The 18,022-nt window shown below is 49.2% G+C and overlaps 1 protein-coding gene across 1 annotated transcript in view; it reads left to right on the top strand.

Moving 5' to 3' along the window:
• The window catches only part of SUCLG1 (succinate-CoA ligase GDP/ADP-forming subunit alpha), a 180,471-nt gene that overhangs the window by 78,357 nt on the left and 84,092 nt on the right, over nucleotides 1–18,022 (top strand). The window contains exon 4 of the mRNA XM_085642659.1: nucleotides 15,142–15,354. Within this exon, the coding sequence (XP_085498785.1) occupies nucleotides 15,142–15,354 (213 nt within the window). The remainder of the gene's footprint in view (nucleotides 1–15,141; nucleotides 15,355–18,022) is intronic.

Consider the following 18,022-nt stretch of genomic DNA (forward strand, 5'->3'; position numbering starts at 1 on the left):
GAGCCGGCGAAAACTCCTAAAACATGCAATTTAGTAGATTTGCACAGACTCAAAAGGGGGCCTCCAACCCTGGAACTATTGCTTAACGTCACCTCCAGCCCTATTATGTAGATCTGCGGAAAAGTGGCAAAATGAGGAAATTGCTAGATTTCAAACCCTACTGTTTTATGAATTTGGTGCCATAATTTGCCGCTGCACTACGTGGCACCACACAGAACAATTAGATTTATGGAGCAGAATGTCCCATGGACAAGTAGATATTTTATTATATTCCACACCCCTGTTATGACCTTCCTCTTGTATGCCTTTGTTCTTTCACCTCTGATCCTAGGCTCCTTTTTTAGGTCTCGCCTAGCGTTGCAGCACATGCATTGCTCGCTCGGCGAGACCTATAGTGAGAGAGTTTATTTGAGAATGAGACTTGAAGCCCCGCCCCTCATTTTCATTGGCTGGCGTCACCGTTTATGCTAAACGGTGGCCTGCCATTGGAAATTAGCTTTTTTTGGTGACACCCTTTCGCCTTTTCGTCCGGCCGATCCGGACAGGGTCGTCTGCTTTGCTGCTCTGTTTTCACTCAGCCCGTGTTTATTTTTGCATGGCGCTTTCACTTAAAGTGAAAGCGCAATGCAAATATAAACACGCAGCTGAGTGAAAACAGATGGCCCCCTGCCTTCCCGCAATGGCGAGCCCTGGTTCCTACTGCAGGCAGGCACAAAGCGCATATCGCGCTTTCACTTTCCTATTTTTATTTATCCTTCGCACAGTGGCATGCTGGCCCCACCCCACCCTCTGGAACGGCTGCTCCTTCCCAATCCCTAGAGGCTGAGTGAGTGTTGCTCCACCTTGTGCGAGCAGCCCTAGCACTGATTAAACCCACCCTTTGTTTTAAAACTGTCACGAGATTGACACAAATATGCTTATTTTTTTCCTGGTCTCTCACTATCTTTGTCCTCATGCGCAGTCATTGGTGTTCCTTACACAGGGTCACTTTGTTCCTCTGCCGTTTAGAGCTGCCTTTAGAGCGGGCACAGGCTTGTATATAGACATGCACTTATTGTGTGGGCATACAGCCGCCCAGTTAGAACTGTGCTTACGGAGGGCACATTCTCCCCTTTAGAGCTGCAGTCACTGCTGTAGAGACGCTCTCCGTACCTGCACGGGACTGGCAGACTGATTCTCCTCTTCGGGCTGTTCCATAGCTTGGGCTCTCTGCGCTTCTCGAGCCGGGTGGCGTAGTGTAGGTCCGAGAAGTTCTGCTGGAGCCAGGTGTCCGAGTGCAGCTGCAAGGTGTTCGCAGGAGCCGGGTGTCCGAGTGCAGCTCCGAGGTGTTCGCAAGAGCCGGGTGTCTGGGTGCAGGCCGAGGAGTCTTGCTGAAGTCGCGGTGGGGGCCACACAGTGCTTTCGGCAATGTGTGGTACTCGCACATCCCCAAAATTGTTTTCACAAGTATATTGTGGATATTCGTAGGTAATATCAAATCTTCTCCAGGATGAAGGGGGACTATTTCAATTTTGGGGAACCTATCACACCCCAAACGTGTTGTTGACATCGTGTGCTTTGGTAGGGCGCCCCACCGTTGGAACCACAGGAAAAGGTCCGATGTGCACCGCGCTTCTGAGGACTGGCAGGTTCAGGGTTCCATAGTCTAATCCCCTCTATCTGCGCGTGGCTTTGGTCTCCCAGCAGACCCTGTGTGTGGTGTGGACCCCAGCTGTGTGAGCGCTTTATGCCCAGCTGCAGAGCTCTGCTCTCTGCACCATATGCACACCGTATACACCTCTGCAGCGGAATCTATCAACATATTTAATGCATGTTTTATTTCAGTGTGTTCTCTGTGCATTGGGTTGGTGTATTTCATGAGCACATGCACACATCATTTCAGTGTGTTGTTAGGTGAGCATTAAATCAATGTTTTTAAAGTGCACAATTTTCGAAGGTGTGCAGTACAGGCATTGTTTTATTTCCAGGTGTGCAGTGTTGATGTATTCATGGTTTTAGTGTCTGAGGCCAACAACCGCATCACCGGATAAGTGGTGACGTCATGTCTTCGGAAGACGAGCATCCCGCACTCAAACGTTCACGTTTCTGATTGGAAATCGGGCTTGGCTCTTTGGTTGTTAGCCTGATGTTGATTGTCTTTCTTCTTAATCAACCCAAACAATTACTTGTTAACAGGCCACGGATGACGTGCCGGTGTCAAAGGCTGTGACTTGCTGACGCTGTCACGTCTTGTTCCGTCAGGGGGTTCAGTGTAAGTAGATTACAAGGCTCTGGGCACATCACAAGCACATCATGTCTAAGCACGTGACTTGCAGGGGTTGCACCTAGGATGAGAGAAAATGTAGCACCCGCCTTCTGAAGGTTACTACATATCATTGGTGCAGTGGCACCGGTCCTGGAGATGGAGGGGATCTATCTGCACCTCAGTTATGGTTGTCTTTCAATACCCAACTGGTTGGCAGGGGTGGGCATTCTCGTTGCCTGCTTGGGTCCACACCCGCTTCCCCTCCGTGTGAAGTGATGACTCTTGACAAAGTGTTAGGAAACCCACAGAACAGCTCGTCCCTGTGCACCAAACACACCGTAGAAGGCCCCTGCATGGACTCTGTGTCATCAAAGTATTTAAAATGCACAGCGATGCTCTGGATTGACTCACTCACTGGTAACCCAAGAGTCGGACTCTATGCCCTCATTTCAGTATTACGCCATGTGATAAAGACTAGGAGGAAGAAGTGAAAAGGATGCAATGCTAAGATAAATAGTTTTTATTGCACAATTAATTAAAATCATTGCAATCATATTGAATGTAAAATAAAAAATCAAGTGGAAAATTTGCTATTTCATATAAAAAAGTATTTAACAGTTTGCCATCAAATGGTTCATGAGATGAAAAAATGTGGACGCCATTTTTTCAGTTGTAATGCTTAGATTACTTCCCGGTACTCACGATACACTGATTTACACACACTTGTGTACGGTGTGTATATCCCCCATCTGGCGCATAATCTGTAGATAAATTGTTTCTAACTCAAAAGGATCAAAGGTTACAGAAAACTTGGTGATATATGTTCACACACTTTGGAAGACCCTTCACAGACTTTAGCTCGTCATCTTTCAGTTGCTTATTTATATATTTGGTTGTTAGACTGGTAATCAATCAATCAATCAATCATAGCATTTGTAAAGCGCACTATATACCCGCGAGGGTCTCAAGGCGCTAGTGGGGGAGGGAAGTCGCTAAGAGCCAGGTCTTGAGAAGTCTTCTGAAGGTCAGAAGGTCTTTGGTCTGCCGCAGGCAGATGGGGAGAGTGTTCCATGACTTGGCGGCGAGGTGGAAGAAGGATCTGCCGCCGCCGGTCACTCTTCGGATGCGGGGGACGGTGGCGAGGGCGCAGTGAGCGGAGCTGGCGGGTGGGGGTGTAGAGGCTGAGTTGGCTGTTGAGGTACGTTGGTCCGATGTTGTGGAGTGCCTTGTGTGCGTGGGTGAGGAGTTTGAAGGTTATCCTCTTGTTGACAGGGAGCCAGTGCAGGTCTCTCAGGTGGGGTGTGATGTGGCTGCGGCGAGGGATGTTGAGGATCAGGCTTGCGGAGGCGTTCTGGATGCGTTGAAGCCGTTTCAGGAGTTTGGCCGGGGTTCCTGCGTAGAGTGCGTTTCCGTAGTCCAGTCTACTGCTGATGAGGGCCTGGGTGACCGTCCTTCTTGTTTTGGTGGGGATCCACTTGAAGATCCTGCGAAGCATGCGGAGGAAGAGGAGACGGCGTTGACCTGCTTCGTCATGGAGAGGGTAGAGTCGAGGATGACCCCTAGGTTGCGTGCGTGGTCGGTGTGTGTTGGGGGTGTTCCTAGTGCAGTCGGCCACCAGGAGTCGTCCCAGGCCAAGGGAGTGGATCCGAGGATGAGGACCTCCATCTTGTCTGAGTTCAGCTTCAGTCGGCTGTTCCTCATCCAGTCGGCGACAGCCTTCATTCCTTCATGGAAGTTGATTTTGGCGGTGTGGGAGTCCTTGGTGAGGGAGAGGATAAGCTGGGTGTCGTCGGCGTAGGAGATGATGTCGAGGTCGTGCGATGTGGGCGAGCAGTGCCATGTCGACGTTGAACAACGTTGGGCTGAGGGATGAGCCTTGGGGTACACCGCAGATGGTCCCTCTGGCTTCTGAGCGGAAGGGGGGAAGGCGGATGCTCTGCGTTCTGCCGGAGAGGAAGGAGGAGGTCCAGTCCAGGGCCTTCTCTTGGATTCCGGCGTTGTAGAGGCGTGTTCGTAGTGTGCGGTGGCAGACCGTGTCGAAGGCGGCTGACAGGTCCAGGAGGATGAGGGCCGCGGTTTCTCCGTTGTCTTGCAGGGTCCTGATGTCATCGGTGGCGGCGATGAGGGCAGTTTCGGTGCTGTGGTTGCTGCGGAACCCGAACTGGGACGTGTCTAGAATGCTGTTCTCCTCAAGGAAGCTGGTCAGTTGTTTGTTGACGGCCTTTTCGATGATCTTCGCCGGGAACGGGAGCAGGGAGATGGGTCGGAAGTTCTTGAGGTCCTTGGGGTCCGTCTTGGGTTTCTTGAGTAAGGCGTTTATCTCTGCGTGCTTCCGGCTCTTCGGGAAGGTCACTGTCTCGAAGGAGATGTTGATGGTTTTCCGGAGATGGGGTGCGATGGTGCTGCTGGCTTTGTTGAAGATGTGGTGTGGACAGGGGTCTTCCGGGGATCCGGAGTGGACGGTGTTCATGATCATCATGGTGTCGTCGTCGTTGATGTTGGTCGGGCGATCAGGCGGGTGGTGGTCGTGGGAGTGAGGGTCTCAGTGGGTGCCGGGGTGGTGGTGGCGATGAAGCTGTCGTGGATGTCTGCGATCTTGCGATGGGAGAAGGTGGCCAGCGAGTCGCACAGGTCTTATGAAGGTGGGATGTCGTTGGTGTTGGAGCGGGGTCGGAGAGTTTCTTCACGATGTTGAAGAGCTCTTTGCTGTTGTGTGTGTTGTTATCTAGGCGGTCTTTGAAGGAGGTCCTTTTGGCGTATCTGATGAGGTGGTGTCTGCGGGTGGCGTTCTTGTGGGCTGTGTAGCTTTCCGGTGTTCGTTCACGGATCCAGTTTTTTTCGAGTTTTCTGCAGGTTCGCTTGGAGGCCTGGAGGTCTTTGGTGAACCAGTTGGCTTTCTTGCTGGTGTGGGTGTTGGAGGGCTTCTTGAGCAGGGCGAGGGTGTTGGCGCAGTCGTTGATCCACTGTCTGAGGTTGCAAGCAGCAGTGTCGGGGTCGGTCGGATCTGCGGGTGGGTTCCGTGCGAGGGTAGTGGAAAGCTGGTCTTTGGGACTTTGCTCCAGCAGCGGCACGGCAGGTGCGTGGTGGGTTTCCGGAAGGTGAAGTGGATGCAACGGTGATCGGTCCAGTGGAGCTCAGTGGTGTGGTTGAAGGAGACGTGGGAGCTTGCAGAGAAGATGGGATCAAGCGTGTGGCCGGCGGAGTGGGTGGGTATAGTGACGAGTCGTCTTGAGTCCGAGGTTGTCGATCAGAGTGGAGGAGTTGGTGTCGTTGTTGTTCTCGAGGTGGACGTTCAGGTCCCCGAGGAGGATGTAGTCCGTGGAGGCGAGGGCGTGTGTGCTGACGAGGTCGGTGATGGAGTCGCTGAACTGTGCTCGTGGTCCGGGGGGTCTATAGATGAGGGTTCCTCTGAGGGTGGTGTTGGGATCGGTGTGGATCTGGAAGTGCAGGTGATCGGCGGTGCTAAGGGTGTCGTCGGTGTTGGTCGAGACTTTGAGAGTGTTCCTGTGGACGATGGCGATTCCTCCTCCTACTCCATTGGTGCAGTCCCTGCAGGTGATGGCTATGGCGTTGTCGGGTGCCGAGGAGGGGTTCAGCCAGGTCTCCGTCAAGAAGACGTCTGGGGTGTTGGAGTCCAATCGGTCCCAGAGTCCCACGGCATGTTTGCGTGCGGAGCGGGTGTTGAGAAGGATGCATCTGAGGTGGTTGGGTTCTTTGGTAGGTGGGTTGGCGGGCTGGATGCTGGTGAAGCTGCAGTTCCGGCAGGAGAAGGGTCCTTGGGTACGCTTCGGCCAGCCAGGCAGCAGGTGCGTGATCGTCTGGCATTGCGTGGCTGGAGGGTGCTGGAGTGGTAGCAGAGGCAGGCGTCATGGCTTTTGCGGGGGTCAGGGGTCCTGGCGCTGGATGCGGTCCAGGCGCAGACGGGCTTGCCGTAGGCGCGCCTTTGGCGTGCCAGTGGCGCAGCCGCGCAGCGGCCACCATATATGGGACGGTGGGAGGGAGGAGCAGCTGGGAGGTGGGAGATAGGGGCAGCAAATGGGCAGTCAGGGGGCGGAGATGCAGCAGCGGGAACGGGAGCGATGAACGGCACGGAAGGCAAGTGCACAGAATCACAGGGGTCACAGACGGGAAAACGGACACAGAATCACGGGGGTCACAGAAGGAAAACGGGCTCAGAATCACGGGGGTCACAGAAGGAAAACGGGCACAGAATCACAGGGGTGACGATGGGAACAGAAGGAAAGAAGGGTACAGGAGAAAATACAGGCACAGGGGAAGACGGACAACAGCAGTCACACACAGAGAAAAGGAAAATGATAAGGGCAGTACAATGAACAATAGAACAGACCTAAGGCCTACCACTGGCCACCAGGGATGAGGCGTAGGTGGTAGCCTGCGGGTGGAGGAGGGCCTCAACTTTCCTCAGCAGCAGTAGCTGGGGCAGGGACAGGACGCACAGGCGGTGGTGTGCGGAGGGGGAGCGACCTACCTAACAAGGTACTAATAAGGTGACATTTTTGCCCAGACAGTATTACCATGTGTAACAAGCATTTACATTGCAATAGGTCTCGCATTTGCGAGAGTTTAACCTATTGGCATTGTAAATGACAATGCCTTTTCTGTATGTTTTAAAAACCAACACATAAATCAAAGGCATTGCCATTTACAATGCCAATAGCTCAAACTCTAACAACTGCGAGACCTATTGCATTGCAAATGCTTGCTATTTCTGCTCTCTTCTGTGGTTTTGTGGTTCTATTTATGTTTGTTTATAGACTTGTCCTATACCACAGAATGATCTCTTTGTACTGTAAAGGATTGTGATGAAATTGGTGCCTAGACACTGAAAATCCAAGCCTACATTTTCTTGAAAATGTTTAAGGTGGTCTTGAATTTGTATAGTTCCTGGGAAGCTATTGCAGATTACAGAAGACTGTTTTTGCATCAATTATGCCCTTTTAATGAATGAAGTCCTATGTAGAGCTTTCGTAGTGTATAGAACGGACAGGAGATGTTTAAATTTTTTAGGTCGGTGCTGAAAAACACTGCGACCAAAAACATGGTCTTGTTTCCTTAGATCTGAGGTCACTGCACTTAAAACCTATAAGTCACCCCTAAGGTAGGCCTTTCAATCCTGAAAGCAGGGTGCTTGTTTATAAATGTGAGGTTGCCCTGCATGCGCCGGACACCCCCTACAAACCTAGGAGTCGAGTCTCACGGCTTTGCAAGTGCGGTCTGACATTTTAGACATATAGTGGACATCAAGTCAATTACGAAATGTGTAACTATATATATTGGCTGCACCAAAACTGGTATCAAACATGTTGGTATCAAACATGTTGGAAACCTACCTCAACAACTGATTCCAATGTTGGATGTAGGATAACATGTACTGGAAGGCTCCCCTAGAAAGCCCCCTGTATTCCCGGTACCAGCCTTTCAAGGTCTAACAGCCAGCTAGTGCTGCTGCAGACCACAGACCCAATTCTGCTCTCCAGCTGCTGAGCCAGGCTTGAGCAGAGGAAGGTAGAACTATAGGTTTCCTGTCACAGCGAGGTGTAACCACCTCCCAGACAGGACTTAGTGTATTGGACTGGGGTGGGGACGATTGCCAGCGCCATCAGACTACTTAGAAAGGCACACTTTGGGTCTTCCTTGCATACTCCAGTTTGAACCAGTTCAGGGAGTCATTGGCTCCTGCTCTGGGGCAAAACTGGACAAAGGACATGGGAGTATCCTCCCCTCTGTCCAGCCCCTCCTTTGGGAGGGATCCCTGAATCGTCTAAACTCTTTCCCTATGGCACTTAAGGGCTTACCTGTAGGTGACTCTTCAGATTCGTCATGGGACAAGATTCAGATCCAAAACCACTTCATCTTCAACCGTCGGGGCAATTTAAACTTCGTTGGACTTCGCTTTGGGAACCGAGGCTGCATCTGGGAAGACTCTTGCTGCTCCTGGTCATGTCATCCTGCCAGTCTTCTGCATCATCTGCGCCTGTGCTCCATACAGGATCTTCTCCAAGTTTGTGGACATCAAGACACCCGAAGTAATCTCCCTTGGAGTGAAGGAGTCACTCCCCCGCATCTGCAGGCACCACAGCCAAGCTATCCTGTCTGCTGCTCCTGACGTCCCACGGACTCTTAGGCTCAGCAACACAGGTTTTGGTTCTGCAACTCCCTCGAGGCCTGCATTGTCCTCTCCGCATGTTTGAAGTCAGTATACCTTGTCGGAACCACTGGAGCAGTACCCCTGTGCACTGCGGCAACTTGCCGTTATAAAGGCTTGTTGACTTTCTTCTCCAGAGATCTTCGGGCTCCAAGAAGCTCCAGCCTCCAGCATCTCTTACTGCCAACGCCTTCATCCTCACCGCATCCTCTGCCCCGTGGGCCTGCATTCTTGTTGAGCTGCTCAAGGTCCTCTTGCAATTCCTGTGCCTCCAGTCTGTGGGTCTTCTTGATGGTCTTCTTTGGCTCCAGTGGGCTCCCCTGCTTGCTCGGGCCTGCTCTGACTCTTCTGCACTTGGTGAGTCCCTTGGACCTTGCTGGTCAAACACTGCACTTCGCTTTCCTTGTCCTCTGTTCCTCTGTTGCTGCTGCCAAGGATTGTTGTTGCTCCTGGCGGACACCAACCACCGGGCTCTCGACTTCGACGTGAGATAGCTCGTGAATGGCTCCTGGTCTTCCACAGTGTCACCTGGTCCTCACAGCTGCAGCTACAAAGGCACCGTCACACCTCCTCCATCTTCCCTCATCAGTGGGTATTGGTCTTCCGTGCCTCCTGGTAACTCCTGAGTGGCATAGACTGCCCCTTCTGCTTGCAAGTACTCCTCGTCAAGAATCCACCCTTGGATTCCACCGGACTCTTTCACCTTCGGCAGCGGCATCTTCACTGTAGTCCTCCATTGTGGTCTACGGCGGTTTTTGACGTCACTTCACACCTATGCACCCAGCTTCCCTGGTGTAGGTATCCTGGTTCCTGGGGTGACTTTCGAACCTTCCATAGGGTTTCTTCAGGGTCCTCTTGAAAGGGTCCTTCTTCTTGAAAACTGCAACCGCGACTTCCCCTTTGACTTGTATTGAGCACGCAATCATGTTACCACTCTGCACACGGCCTCCGTGGGGTTCCTGGGTACTTAACTTGGGTTGGTCCTTGGGTCCCCGGCTCTTCTAAGTCTTCTGGGTCCAGTCTCGACTTTGGTAGCGGTTCACATTCCACTTTGATAGTATATGGTTTGGTCTCTCCCGCCCCCCCACAACCCTCCCACCAGAGACCACTGTGTATTTGTGCTACTTACATGTTCCATTGTTGAAGTATTGTGGGTATTGTGATTATATCTCTGGGTAGGAGATATTGCAATGTGTTATTCAGTGTTTATATTAAATGCAGATTTTTATAACTGCACAGTGTTTTTTTTAACTTAACCTACACTGCATGATTAGTACTAGTAAAACAAGCTGCATTACACTCCTTCTGGACTAAGACTGCTCTCCACAGCTATCACTTAGAGAGATTTCTATGGTTGTCTAAGATGACTAAAATCACCATAAGGGTTGTCTGGATCAGAGCAGGGTGCTTCACTTAAATAAGTTTGCACCAAATACTAAGCCAGCCTCCTACAGTGGCAAGATTCGTGATCACCTCCACCACTGGGGAGATATCACCTCGGACAGGTGGGTGCTGCATATTTGTCCAAACAGGCTACTCCCTTCCCTTCAAGACTTCCCCCTTCCCTTCGAGACTACCCATCTCGCCATGCCTCCAACTTGCGACGGTCTGACTGAGGATCACCTTGCCTTACTCCTCGAAGAAGTCAAGACACTCTTGGCCAAGGGAGCTATGGAGAGGGTTCCCGGGACAGAAATAGGCTGTGGTTGCTATTCCCGCTATTTCTGGTTCCAAAGAAGGACAGAGGCCTACATCCTATCATTGACCTCATGCCCTCACCTACTTCCTCAAAATGCAGAAGATGCTCACCATTGCTCAGGTCCTGTCTGCCTTAGACCTGGGAGACTGGATGGTAGCGTTGGACTTGCAAGACACCTGTTTCCACATTCCCGTTCTGCCAGCCCATCGTCGGGATCTACAGTTTACGGTAGGCCACAAGCACTTTCAGTTTATCATGCTCCACTTCGGTCTCACCAGTGCCCCTCAGGCCCAAGGTGATGGCGGTGGTTGCAGCCCATCTGCTGAGATCAGGGGTCCCAGTCTTCCCCTATCTCGCCGATTGTCGGGTTGTTGTAGGCGGGATCCCAAGCAGTCTTCTCCCACGTCCAGACTACAGCGAACCTCCTGCATTCGCTGGGGTTCACTATCAACGTGCAGAAGTCACACCTGACTCCTTCTCAGATGCTCCGTTTCATCAGATCAATCCCGGGCATGGTGACGTTTCGGATTTATCTTCCCGAGTGGCTATGATACCGATGTTGCAGCCTTTATCCTGGATTTTGGTTAGCATGACTCTGAGGCTGTTGCGCCTCAGGCCTCCTGCATTCTGCTAGTGGACCATGCCAGATGGATGGCACATGCATGCTCTGCAGTGGGACCTGAAGTTTCAATGGGCACAGCAACAAAGAAATCTCACTAACCTAGTTCAGATTTCAGAGGGCTCTGTGAACGACCTACGGTGGTGGCTGACAAACTGCGGTTTGGTCAGAGGCAGACCCCCCCCCTTCCCCCCCCCCCCCCCCCTCTTCCCAACCTGGATCTCATGGTAGTGACCGATGTGTCTCTTCTGGAATTGGGGGCTATTTGGGAGCGGTGGAGATCAGAGGACTGTGGTCTCCTGCAGAAACCAAGCTCCATCATGCGATCCGGTCGGCACTGAAAGCCTTTTTACCATCCCTCAAAGAAAGGCTAGTTCAGGTGTTCACGAACAACACTGCCGCCTTGTGGTATTGTATAACAAGCAAGGCGGAGTGGGGTTGTGGACCCTCTGTAATGAGGCCCTGCGTCTCTGGACTTGGGTGATAAACAGAGCATTTTCCTGGTTGATGAGCATCTGGCCGGTTCTCTGAACACCAGAGTGGACTAACTCAGCTGGCGGTGCCTTGCACATCACGAATGGCGTCTCCATTCGGAGGTGATGCAAGGTCTCTTTCAACAGTGGGGAGAGTATTGGTTGGATCTTTTTGCCTCAGAAGAGAAAGCACAATGTCAGCAGTTTTGCACGTTGGAGTTGCCAAGGTGGCTCTTGCTCGGTGACTCTTTTCATTCTGGGTGGAGCACAGGCCTCCTATACGCCTTTGCGCCTATACCACTGCTGCCCACAGTGCTCAAAAAGATCAGGAGCAACTTGGCCCAAGTCATTCTTGTGGCTACGAACTGAGCAAGGAGAGTCTGGTATCCCGAGCTTCTGCAAATGATCATCGATCCTCCAGTCAGGCTGTCTCTTCGGGAGGATCTTCTGTCGCAGTAGCATGGGAGGGTCCTCCACCCAAACCTGTCCACTCTCCGTCTCCTTGCGTGGAGATTGAGGAGCGACAGTTGACAGCTTTTGACCTTCCTGCTGAAGTATGTCAGGTTATTTTGGCAGCCAAGTATCCCTCCACGAGTTGGTATGCTCCTGCTGGTGGCAAACGTTTTGTCAATTCCTTACAGAACAGTCTGTTGACCCTTTCTCTGCTTCCCTATCAGATTTTCTTCTTTTAATTCTCTCCTTGGCACAGCAGGGCTCTGCTCTTGCACTCTGAATGGCTACCTATCGGCCCTGTCTGCTTTTCTTCAGCTGCTGGATCAGCCATCACTTTGTGAAATACCTCTTGTACAGAGATTTTTGAAGGGGCTTACCCATCTGTTTCCCCTTTGCCTTTTAGTATGCCCCAATGGGACCTTAATTTGGTCCTTATCTTTTTGATGTGTACACTGTTTGAACCTCTGCACAATTGTCCCCTCTAGCAGCCTTTTTAGTGGCAATAACTTCTGCCAGGAGGGTGAGCGAACTGCAGGCACTGTCATCTCAGCCTCTTTACCTGACCATTCTTTCCGGACCAAGTAGTGCTCAGCACTAGGGCATCATTTCTGCCTAAAGTTACACCGTTCCATCTTGCTCAATTTGTTATTCTGGCCACTTTCTATGTGCGTCTGCATCCTTCCAAGGAAGAGGAGCGTCTCCACCGTCTGAACCCAAAAAGTGCGTTCTCGTTATACCTTGATCATACTAAAACAGTTCTGGGTGGACAACCAACTCTTCGTAGGGTACGTTGAGGCAAAGGAGAGGCGAGCAGTTCAGAAGAAGACCATTTCATGCTGGGTCATCCTCTGTATAAAATACGTTATGTCTTGGCAAAGAAACAACCTCCTGAAGGCCTTAGGGCCCATTCTACCAGGACGAAGGCAGCCACCAGGGCGAAGGCAGCCACCAGGGCTCTTCAGCGTGGTGTCCCGGTTACTGACATCTGCCAAGTGGCCATGTGGGCATCTCTGCACACGTTTGCTAGACAGTACTGCCTAGATTATCTTAGGTCTGCAGGGAGGGCCTCTTTGGCCGCACTATTTTGCAGGACTTCTTAGCTTAAAACCTTTCTGCAGTCCCTGGTATTGCTCGGGAATCTGTTCAAAGGTTAAGGAATCTGCGGCACGATGTCTATCAAATGGACAAGTTACTTACCTTCGGTAACGCCATATCGGCTAGAGAGTCCTGATTTAGCTTCAGATTACTTACTGACCCACCCATCCTCCCCGCACTGAGGATTAGTTAAGTGTCAGGAAAGTTCCCCTTCAGAGCCCTAGTTGATTTTTGGCACACCATTGTCAGTCACTTCATGGTTCCGTGCCTCTTGCGTGGAAAGTCATGAAAAGTACTGACGTTCGCGACCCAGGGTTGCGCCTATACAGATGATGTGGACATCACAACGACATACCCGAAGCTCACGACATCACAGAGAGTCAAGCGACACCACCGATCGGCATGCAGGGGTACTGTTATTAAAAATCTTCTGGATTCAGACTGGAAGTTCGAAGGTAAGAAATCTGCAGCTAGATCGTGTCTTTACCAGATAAGGCATTATCGAAGGTAAGTAATTTGTCCTTCAAGGTCTATCAGGTGTAGGTTCTAGTGGTGCAGCATGTGCAGGGGACCGGGGCATGAATGCCTGAAGAGCATGCTCTGTTTATTGCTTTATTTCCTAGTTCAAACAGTGGCGAGGGATCTCATTTCCTTCCTTGCACGAGGGCCAATAACACACTGGCTACGCTACTGGGGTCTGTGTAATATTAAAAGGGTTGTAAGATGGAAATCAGTTTCTGGCTGACAATAAGTCATTAGGCTTTTGTTGAGTATGATTTTAAGCCATTCTTTCCCTTCCGTTTGCCTGTGATTAACAAATACAATTAGTGCTTCGTCCTGCAGCATGATTTGGTTGTCTTCCGGGCATGTTTCGATTGGGCATACGTTGTGTGCTTTCACAAAAAAGTGCTTGCTCTCCACCTACCTGCAATCATTTTGTTTATTTTTCAAGCTACCTGAGGTCGAACTTTCAAGGGCCCACACATGCTATTACATTTTCTGATATAACTAGATAATTAATGGTGGATTTCTCTGGCAGCAGCACAGATGGGAGGCAGATGAGTCAATAACCTATATGGATGTATAGGCCCGTCTTGCATTGAAACTGTCACCCTACTTTTTAACCTACACCAATACTACTCTGCACCTCTTTTCTTGTGCATAAGTACATATCCATTCCCACTCTATCTACTTGTAATACTTCACATTACCATACAATTTTCCTTTGAAGCTACATTTATCTTCATTGCCAAAGGTTGTTGATATTAGTCTATTCATTATGGCCTCGATTAAATTTGGCGGTAAAAACTTACAAACTTACACATACCAATTCCACAGAGCTTGGCAAATACCACGGGTTAAGTAACACAGATTTTGAGTTTTTCCCGTGTACCCCGGAAATGTTATTTAGCACATGTGTTAATTACAAATGCATGTTACTTAGCACATGTGGTAAATACCACACCCGATAAATGGCACATTCACAAAACATCAAAAAGTGTCAATTTTCAAGCAAGTGAAGTTCTTAGAGTGAGGAAATTAATCCCTAGGGAGCAGAAAAAGCCCGAATGTGCACCAACAACTACGTTGTGTGGATTATGCAGGCATTCATTTTGTTTGGACAAAGCACCTTGAAACAACACAAAAACAATACACTGCCATCCTATAATATCACTTAACCATCACAAGCAGACACCTGCCAGACTCTTTCATCATGGACCAAGGCAGGGAAAGGAAGTACGCTTTTACAGAGCCTGAGCTGGGGGTCCTAGCCCTGGACGTCATAAGATGCAATACCTGTCTAATGTGCCTTCTCATGCTGAAGATGCTACCAAAAACAAGAACGTGCCTGTGTAAGAAAATAATTAACATAATCAATACGGAATCAACATATCCACATTATGGTGAGGAAGCAGTTACATGATTGTCAATGAAATGGCAGGATCACACAATTAATAACCTTCCTGCCCCTAGTTTAACCTTATTAAGTCTTCAATTCCCCCCAAGGTGATTAAGTGTGTGGCATTAAATGGGCAATACTGTTACCTGTTATTACAGTACTGTGAAAAAGCAAAATCTGTGATAGCGTGTTTAATCAATATAAGTAAGCGTGTTTAATCAATATAAGTAACCTTATGAGGGATAAGTAGGAGTCTGACCTGCTATTCTTTTGAGAGCTAAACCAGGCTGAAATCTTGGTTTGTTGATTCCATTGTGTTCATTCTCCAGTTGAGCGTACTGAGCCCTTTGAAACGTCGATTATTTTCCTAACTATGCTGGTCTTAACATGTGACTGGGGATTATTGAATGTAGTTACCGACTCTTTAAAAGGCTCAAGCATTTTGTTTTGTATAGCGATCTCTTTTACTGTTAATCTTATTTTTTCTGCAGGCCAAAGAAGCTACTGGAGCTACTGCGTCTGTTATTTACGTGCCACCTCCCTTTGCTGCTGCTGCCATTGATGAATCGCTTGATGCCCAAATGCCCTTAGTTGTGTGCATTACTGAAGGAATACCACAGCAGGACATGGTGCGTGTGAAGCACCGGCTCCTGCGCCAGGGCACCACGCGCCTCATTGGCCCAAACTGCCCCGGAGTCATCAATGTAAGTTAAAGAACTGTTCTAATGTATGTATTTAACATGTTGGTTTTCCAGCGAGTCTCCACCAGCTATGTAGCACAGGGTCCATATACAAAGAAATTAATTTAATGACGCATTCATGTTTGATGTTTGTTTGGCAATAGCATGGTGGCCAGTCCTTTTTTGTGACCAGTTCATTGGTTGTGTGCATTATAGTTGGGATAATTGGTGTAATTGGACCTGCAGAACTGGCAACATTTTAAAGTTGTTTTCGAACCCTGCAGAGTACATTGTTTGCATTTACCAAATCCACGCTTTCAGAATCTGACTAAAATGCCATGTGTAATTCATGTAATTTATGATTTTTTTTGTACTTTTGCCCATGTATGTATAAGACTTCAAAGTAATAAAATCCCCTGTGAAATTCTTCTGTGGATGCTTAAGTATGTACTGATAAACCTACCTATTCCAGTCTTGTTTTTTGTGATGTCTAGTTCTCCCTTTCTGCCCTTAAACAACTTGATTGCTATTTTGTACTGCTTTAGAAAATATAGCATGCAGAAGTGTTTATGTAAAAGAGACAAACTTTGATGAGGTCTAACTGGCAAAAAATGACACTATATCCAGTGGGTCTGAATTTAGGATTGAACTGTACATCGAGCTGTGCCTTGCATGGTTATTCTGTTACATTACAAAGGACATCAAGGCAACATTGTTTCCACTTGGTTTTGATTGCCACTATTTTGAGAATGGTTCAGTTGTCACAAAATAACACTTTATGCCCAGTAGAGATGTCATAACATGACATGCGTTTTAATTTGTTGGGACCCTTAACGTTTCTTAGTCTTTATTATTTTTGCCCTTTTTTCGCCCAAAATTCTTTATAATCAGTCACTGGGATAATGAGGCAGGAAATGAATGAATTATGCGGCAAGAAAATGCGAATTTTCTGATGGATATATCTGCCTGTGGATTCCTCACCTTTTGAATTACCCCTTGCCCAGCATTCCACGGAAACTTTTCTCATAGCTCTCCCACGTCAACAAGGACTTCACAATGGCACAGCTCTGCTCGTGACTCCATGTGACGCCATCTGAGCCGTAAGAAGACCTCATTGGCATATTGACGTCCGTTCCCTTTTTTAGGTCTCGCTGAGCCCAGCGCATGCGCTGGCTCGGAGAGACATTTTGTATGTGGCTTTTTTAAGTGCTGCTGGCTGGCCTAGCGCTTGCGTGCACGTGAGCATGCACGCTCGCTGCCGCCATGCGCCAGGCCAGCCAGCAGCACTCAGGAACGCCATTAGTGCGTCATCGTGATCACTTTCGCTTTCACCGTGATCGCGATGACTTTCGTAGCATTGGCCGCGCGCGCACACAACTCCCGCTTCTCCCCCTCCGCCACCACATATCTCGTCTCGCGGCCAATGCTTGTTTCGAAAGGGAGGATGTTTACATGTTTCCTGTAGAGAAAAGCTGTTCTAGTTCAGAAAAATTGTACGTTCTCAGAACTAGCAGATGAGACCAGTTTGAGCAACTGGGGTTATAGGTTTCGATTGAGGACTTGGCTTCTGACAACGGGCGCTTCCGTCCCTCGCGGGCTCGCGGCAAAAGAAATAAGACATGTCTCCTCCCCGCCACGGTGCACGCGCCCTGCAGGCCAGCGCCTCCATCTTCGCTACAATGAGATTCTGAGACCCATCAATATTGAGAAATGCTGGAGGTGAGGGCCAGATGTTGGATCACTTATTAAGATAAATTGATTTTTCCCTGCTGTTAAGCGCACAACAAGGCACTGGTTTCTTTTTGTTCAATTCCCATCAAACACCGTTATTGATGTGAGTGGCCATTACCGAATAATTCCTATATTTACCTCCCTCCACTGGTGGAAAACAGCAAGCCTCAGAGTTTTGTCGGTTTTACTTTCCTTGCTCTCTTTTGTTATGATGCTTACACAAATCAGGGTTTTAAAATACTTTAAACCAAGCTGTGACTTTCTTTCTCAGAGAAGCTAAGGGCCTGGTTCATTGGCTCGCCGGTGCTCCGCCGTCCAACAGGGTGATGGAGGGGACATGACTTATGCCACCCTGGCAGACCACCGCCTACCACACCAGGAGATCACCTCTCCCATCTCTGTGCCTTAACAGGAGCCTCCATCATAGAAGCTCTTGTGAATACACACAACTTTGGTGAGCATCCACCATGTTTCGGGGGGCCGCGCTCCAAACGTTGTTTTCTTTTTAACATCAAAGTCTCAGATGGGGGAGCTTGTTTTTGAAAACAAAATACTAAAGACCTTGACAGCCTGGGAGTTTTCCCTGATGGTGTGGGGGTCGTTTAGTAATTATTTTTTTTTCTGTTCAGGACTGCTAGTTTCTCCGCCATCTTTGCAGCCGGGTACCCTGTCTGTCAAACTATAAATCAGGCACTAGATATAAATTCATATGTTAGTATCAGAGCGAATGCAGGACACACGCCTAACTCTTTCCTTTCCTTCAGTCCTGAGACCCAGATTTCTTGGAGGAGGACAGAATCCATGCCAGACTTTCCTGATACTCTGTGGTTCCCTCTCTTTCTATGTGTCTCTGTCTCTCTCTCTGTTTCTCATTGTGTCTCTATCTCTCTTGTACCCCTGCATCTTTTATCTCTGTCACTTTCTTCACTCTTTCTCTATGTCTCTTTTCTTTTTCTCTCTG

Source organism: Triturus cristatus, chromosome 2_2 (assembly GCF_964204655.1).
Source record: "Triturus cristatus chromosome 2_2, aTriCri1.1, whole genome shotgun sequence".
NCBI lineage: Eukaryota > Metazoa > Chordata > Amphibia > Caudata > Salamandridae > Triturus > Triturus cristatus.